Source organism: Varanus komodoensis, unplaced genomic scaffold (assembly GCF_004798865.1).
Source record: "Varanus komodoensis strain SLA01 unplaced genomic scaffold, ASM479886v1 scaffold16, whole genome shotgun sequence".
NCBI classification, from domain to species: Eukaryota; Metazoa; Chordata; class Lepidosauria; order Squamata; family Varanidae; genus Varanus; species Varanus komodoensis.
This window is the reverse complement of record NW_025335468.1, coordinates 3,937,724-3,944,858: the sequence shown is the minus strand read 5'-3', so window position 1 is coordinate 3,944,858 and position 7,135 is coordinate 3,937,724. Positions and strand designations below refer to the sequence as shown.

Below are 7,135 nucleotides of genomic sequence, written 5' to 3'. Positions count from 1 at the left end.
AAGGGCCCCTCAATGTTCCAGAACAGATCTGGGTGGTGTGCAGGGGGCTGGAGAAGAAACCCATCCCAGCAGCAGTTGCCTCTTGCTGGCAGAATGATGTATTTCTATACAACCCTTATTATCTATATTAAAACCTAATTCCAAATTATAGGTTTAGGAACTAGTTCCGTCCAACCAACATTTTAACAAAGCAGTTACTTACAGCATGAAAGCGCCAGGTGATAACTTTCGCAATACAACTTTAGGCTAAAGGAGCATTTCCTTGAATTTTCCATCTCTTATGTGGGTAAGAGTTGCAAACAGCCACACACCTTATTGTCCATTACAAGGATTGCCTGCAGCATAGCGGCCATTTTCCTTTCCTTTCTAGAACTTAAAGAACTCACTGTCAGATGACAGTTCTGCATGTAGCTGTAATCCAACCACATTTGAAGGGAAACAAAATTACTGCTATACCCCTTTCACAATGCAAAGGTCTCACACCATTTCAGCAATGCCGCTGTATTAAAATAAGACTCTTATTGTGGAGGCAACGCTTTCCCCTTTCTGGGAAAGTGAAAGCACTCTAACCCCAAACCCTTAAATAAACCAATTTCCTCTAAGGATGCCTTGTTTTCGCTAAGCCAACAAAAGGAAAAGTCCTGCCTGTAGTTCTCATGAACTGCATGAACAAATTTACTCCCATGTAATTCATTGTCCGTTTAACTTCCTGAACAAGAGATGATGTTGCTGCTTTCATTTAGCAGGTCTCAAACTGGTGGGGGGGGGGGGCGGCTTTCCAGCCACAGAAAGTATCTGTGAAGTGTATGCTTTCTGCTCAACTTGTATAAAGCAAAAACAGAATGCAAAGCTCAACAGTTGTGTGTGCGGCTCCTAAAGTAATAAAGCAGAACACGTAGAAACAGGTTTTGTTGTACTCTCCCTCCACACAATTTATATAGCAGACAAGCAAGACCATCCCTCAACAACTATATTCGGTATAGATATGAAGCTAACTGAATACATTCCATACAGACAGCTTTGGCTAGCTTGAATTCCTTCCACTGGAGGCAGAAGAGTTAGGTTTAATAAATAATTAAAGAACAAGGGGCTATACTTGGTACACGTCCAGAGCATCAAGTTACACAAAGAATCTGCCATCTACCAGTAAGCCAGCTATTAAGTAACTAAAGGGTTCATGTGCTCTGAACCATCACCGAAGATATCACTCAAGCCTTCCTGCATCATCATATTCTGGGGGAGAGGGAGGTGTAAGTATACATTTTCTCATGTAGTACACAATCCACAGATCTTCCCTTTAGGATGTGTCTTTGGTGTAAAGGTATCACATATCCCTATAATTCAAATGATAATACTTTGCAACTGGACAAGGAGACATGCTGATCAGGCCGGACCTCTATCTCAAGCTGGGGGTTTATGTTCCCACACAGTGAGGGAAAAAAAAAAAAGACAGAACATCCACCAGGATTTCTCTCTGCAGCATGGAACCAATTTTAATTATTCTGCATGGGGCTTTCTAGTGGTTCCTCCTCCTCTCTCCTCCCTTTATTTTTCTCCACCTTTCACAAAAAAGAAAGAAAGAAGAAAAAAATGCACTACTGGTGTGCCCTGACAATTCACTGTATTATCACTTCCCACCACGCGAATCTCCCAGACAGCCAACAGGGCCATGCTAGGAGTTGGAGTCCAACACACCTGGAGGGCATCACACTGAGGAAGGCTGCCTTGGATAGTGTCCTATATTGTGGCTGAATTATGGCAATGCTCCAGACAGCACCTGTAGTGTAAACTATCTAATGGCGCTGAGTGACATCATCTAGCTCTTATGTGTTTTTTTAACCACCCATTTCATTTTTGAGAATTGTCAACTTCCCCATGAATCTGGAATGGTCAGACTTTTTTAGAAAGATTTTAATCAGAAGCACAGTTCTTTCAACTTGATGAAAGCTGACTGAATTATTCCCTCACTATCAATCTTATGCTATTTATAACTTTCTTTTATGAGAGTTACAGGAATGATCATTCTGAAGTTCAGGAGCTACTCTAGTTATAAAAAAAGCCCGTAATTTGCAACCCCCTATCATTGAGAGCCTGAGGCCAGTAAGGGTGAGTATTCTCAGCTATACAACAAAATACAAAGACACTGCAGCAAGCCTCATTAATTACTATCAAGGCTCTAAGGTTGAAACTACATGTTGCATACAAAACTGATTCCTGCGTTTGGTGGGGAAAAGCAGTCAGGCGATGATTTGCCTTGGAGAAGCAGGATGTGCGCTTCTCCCTTCCACCACCAATTTACATCAACTCTTTTCCCACAAGGTTCCAGGGGTATGTTTTCCTATCCAACATCTACTAAATTCACAAGGGAGAAAAAAGCACACCTATAAACAACCTATTTCAAGCTGGGTTCAAACTGATTCCCACAGTAGAAGAAAAACAATTTTTAATTCTTTTCAAATCAAAAGGTATAATGGAAGAAATCGATGTATGTATTTAATCCTATTTGGATCTTAAAAATTTTTGAAAACTGTAACTTCATGCTCATTCTCAAAGAAGTGAAGCTTTTCTTCACTTCAGAATAAAACTCCATGCAACAAATAACTGGAAAATAAAATCAGCTCCCCCCCCCCATTTATATCCTACCTTTTTCCTACAAAGGGCTCAAGGCAGCTTACATCATTCTCCTCCTCCATCTTATCCGCACAACCACCACCCTGTGAGGTAGGTTGGGCTGAGAGCCTGTGACTGGCCCAAAGTCACCCAGTTGGCTCCATGGCTGAGTGGGGACTCAAACCCGAATCGCCTGAGTCCCAGTCCCATGCTCTTAACCACTACACCACACTAGCTCTCCTATGTATGTTTGCCATGTCTATGGACTGAAAATTATAGATCTCCCACTGGTGATTCTTTATGATAAGGATGCAGAACCTCAGGCCTGGTTATCAAATCCAGCCCTCCTGAGTTTTCCAGGTTTTGGCACCACCACCCCCATTCAAAGGGATTGGAGTCCTCCTCCTGAGGCTTAATTTTTGACAGTTAAGAACTTAAAGCTAAAATATCCTGGCAATCTTCTTTTCCCTCCCTTGTTGCCTTCAGCCTCTCCCCACTGGAGGTAGCCCTTGAGAGATTCTCCAAAATGGAATTCAGCTCTGGCCTTGAAGGAGGTTCAGTACCTGTTTTAGCATCGCCACCTTTAATACAACACAATTCAGTAACCTGCATCACAGCAAGATCAATGCAATGGAATACTATCAACTGTTGTAGGAACAATATATTTATATCCCACCCTTTTATCTCTTCTGAAGAACCCAAGGTGGCTTCCATAGACCTCCTCCACTGCTTCTTACAACATAGTTACAACCACCACCTTGCAGGTTTCAGCTGCAAGTTAGTGACTGGCCCAAGGTTATCCCATGCACTTCATGGCTAAGCAAGACTAGAACCCAGGCTGCCTGAGTCCCAGTTCAATAACCCTATGTCAGACTACAATATCCAATCTGATGAAATATATAATACCCACTTCACTGCCAGACCATCTCTGAGATCACAATTAGTTGCTGCTAATGTACAGGCTATCATAGAAGTTCAATATATGTCATCAGCTTCCCTACTTTCATTCATTATGTTAGGATACACAAGTCACTAGTAACTCACCTCATAAAGTGCAAGTTAACTAAAAATGTTATTTAGGTAGCATTACTATATGAAAAAGCAATTTTAATCATCTCTTTTGAATAGTCCTAAAACACAATGAAATTAATTTCTGGTTTAGAATTCCATGGATGCAAAGAGTTCTTTTTAAAACAGATTCAATGCTGCTGAGAAAGAACATTTAACAGCATCCACTGTGATGGAAAAGTTATATGAAGAAAAATATGACTGTTATAAACAGCCATTTAATATAGTGTTTACTCTGTAATGTAAGTTGCACTGTTATCAACATTAACAAAACAACTTAGAATTAGCCTGCGAAAATGTCTTAATTACATCTATGTTAAATCAGTGTAGTTCTGACAAATGCCTTGAAAAATAGACAAGCTTGACAATTTAGTCTTGCTTAACTGTATGTTCTGAGGAATGAATCAGGATTTCTAAGGCACAACTTTTAGAGTTCAATTTAACTACTCTTACAATTAAAGATGAAATGAGTTGCTATAAAAAAAAGATTAGAGCAAGGCATTAAATTACCCTGTCATACACCTGGTATGAATATTAACTGGCTAGACATTCTAAAAAAATGTGATTTTAAACAAAGGTTGTTTTTTTTTTTAACTTAAGTGACAATTCTGCAAAAAGTGCAAAAATCTATTAGTAGTTGACCAGGCTAGAGCAGGAAAAAAACTCAAAACTTTCCACTCTAAATTAGTTATCCACATTATATGCACACCAGTTATCCACTCATTGCTGGTATGAGTCAGAGCAAGGCACCTGATACTAGAAGAACACAGTTGCCAAGAATGACTCATACCACTAACCAGTCTCATTAGAAAGAAAGAAAGAAAGAAAGAAAGAAAGAAAGAAAGAAAGAAAGAAAGAATCCCGCCCCCCCCCAAATCCTCAGGACAAAGATTATATACCAAGTTTTCATCATGCAGAAAACAAACTTAGAAAAATTATGCTAAACTTTGCAGTCATATATAAAACACTTTGAATAGCACATTCCTGCAACATCTGTTAAATGACCAGAAAAGGAAAAAAACTCAACTCAGCAGTGCATTTCAGAAGTCATAAACAAGCACCTTTGGGATCATTAGAAGCTCATCCCAGATCACACAGAATTTCTAGAGATATCATATACTCAACAAGTTTGACACACACCTCAATGCAGATGGTTAAGTACTCACACATCCAGTTTACCACATATGTGAATTTCTCACACATCTTAAGTGATAAGAATCATATTGCTTTTGATACTAAAGTTACTTTTCATCATGCAAAATGACCTTTAGATGGTAACAGACTTATTAGTGTTTTAGTGTATCTTTTAGATGAAGTGTATATTTTTCAAATAATCCGCATCTAGATACAAAAAGTTTGGGATTGTTTCAAAAACCTGACTAGATACTGCAGTGGGATAAAGGAAACATATATACTCACAAAAGTCATCAGTCCATCATTTTCTACTCTTTCCCTTCTACATTACTTTCTATTTGGAAAAAAATGGCAATCTTAATCATTAGTGCCAAAGGCTCTGGAGAGCCTTAAGCAGCCTTGGCTTAAGTAACAATGGTTAAGGAAACCTACTATGGGTTGGTGTAAAATCTGGATTTAAATCATCCAGCAAATCAGAAACAGAATCTATATTTGAAGAGGGCCTGTCAATTATGATTTGTGCTATGGGTTGATGTGATGTCTAAACAATAATGGCCACCATTTCATCTCCAAGGTACCCCACACGCATACTGTGAGTGTTGAGAATAAGACGACAAAAGGTTGGAAAACAATTGTAATTCAATATGACTGTACATTTAAATGCGCAAACCGCTTTTAGTGTTCTAGGTCATAGCTAATGCAAATAATGGTAAGATGTGATGGCAAGAAACGAAATCTGTGATTAACTTCTCTTAATTTTTTCAAATGACTCCAAAAGAAAGCAAGCAGGCATTTTTGCAACCTGCAAAAAATCTCCAGAAACATCCCAGAGAAAGCAGGTGGCTAACGAAACATCCTTCGTGGATGCTACCATCTCAGCAAAATGGCGAGTAAAATCCGCTGAGTGGAGACCTTCTACGAGGAGCTACAAAGGTTCCTCCTCCATATTATCTCGTTTTCACCGAGATTATGAGGGACAAAAGGTGCCAGGTACGACCAAGCTAGCCGCCCCACCCCTTTTCCTCTCACTTCGCCTCTCAATAGGCAAGCATACACCGTCATGGTTCAAGCCTCCCTAGAATCCCAGATGGGCCAACAGCTGTTACTCGGAAAACCGTGCACTCTGCACATGCTTCGAAAAACGCTAGTTATTTCTTCCCCATCTCAGACGGCTCCGTGCGTTGACTTAACATTGCCAACATCTCCCCCCACCGCGCCCTAGAAAGGTGCTGACCTGATGGGCGTGAGGCGCAGCTGATCTTCCCGCAGCCCCCGCCACGCCCCCCGCAGGAACTCCTTGCACCACAGATACGCCTTGCGGCGTGTGCGGGGATCGGGCTGCTCCTCAACCGGCGGGGAAGGAGGGGTCGGCGGGGTGGGCGGCAGCGCGAGAGGCTGGTGCTGCTGCTGTCCCCGGAGCCCCAGCTCCTTCGCTTCGGCCTCGGCGTTAGAAGAAGGTGGCGATGGCGGAGACGAGGGCGACTGGGTGAGCGCGGGCAAGACCGGGCCCTGGGCACATCCTAGTAAGAGTCCCAGCGGGGAAGGGTCGGTCTCACCACCGTTACAGAATTTGGTCTTCATGGCGAGAAAGGCGTGCAGGCGAGCGCGCGGGAGGCAAGAGAAACAACGGCAGCGACACGCACGGAATTCGCTGCTGCTGCTGCTGCTACCACGCCACCTGCCTGAGTCTCCGCAGAATGTCTGCTGCGCGCGTCAGCCTCGAGGTTCTTATAGCCTCTCCGGGGCTCCTGTGCACGCGTTCGCCTCACGCTCACCAGCCCCCTCACACCAGCCCCCCCTTCGCTCCCTCTCCTCTACTGATTGGCCACAGACTGAACCACCCACAAGGTTACGGGCACGGCGCTCCGTGATTGGTCCAAAGGGAAGAAACGGCGCGGAAAGACCATTGGCTGTTGCTCTGGTTATCCGTGCGGCTCGGCTTGCGCGTATCCCAGTGATCCAGACAGAGAACAGAGAGGGGGACGTGGAGGGGAGGGGGGTTGGCAGGGGGACCAGGCGGAGAGGGAGCAAGGTAATTGTTCCCTTATTCTGCACGTCCGGTGAGGAGAGGCAGCTTGGCTCAGCCCTCGTCCCCCGCCCCCATGGCTGAGCGTAACCTCTAGCTGTTCTTTCATCTTCCAGCAGTCTCCTCCACACATACACTGTGCTTCGCCGCTACTTTGGTATCTCCCACTCGCTCGCACTCTTCTCCCTTGTTTGTATTGCACAGTAGACTCCATTTTCTTTTCTTGCAGCGTTCGGTTCGCCTTCTCTCCCCTGGCACGTGGAGCATGGGTGCTTTCATTCACTAGCCAGATTGCAA

At 43.3% G+C, this 7,135-nt stretch overlaps 1 protein-coding gene across 1 annotated transcript in view; it reads right to left on the bottom strand.

Annotated features, from left to right (window-relative positions):
• The window catches only part of CHKA (choline kinase alpha), a 29,125-nt gene extending 22,597 nt beyond the window's left edge, over positions 1-6,528 (bottom strand). The window contains exon 1 of the mRNA XM_044425903.1: positions 6,047-6,528. Coding sequence (XP_044281838.1) covers positions 6,047-6,393 — 347 coding nt within the window. The 5' untranslated portion in view covers positions 6,394-6,528. The remainder of the gene's footprint in view (positions 1-6,046) is intronic.
• Between the last annotated feature and the right edge of the window lie 607 nt (positions 6,529-7,135).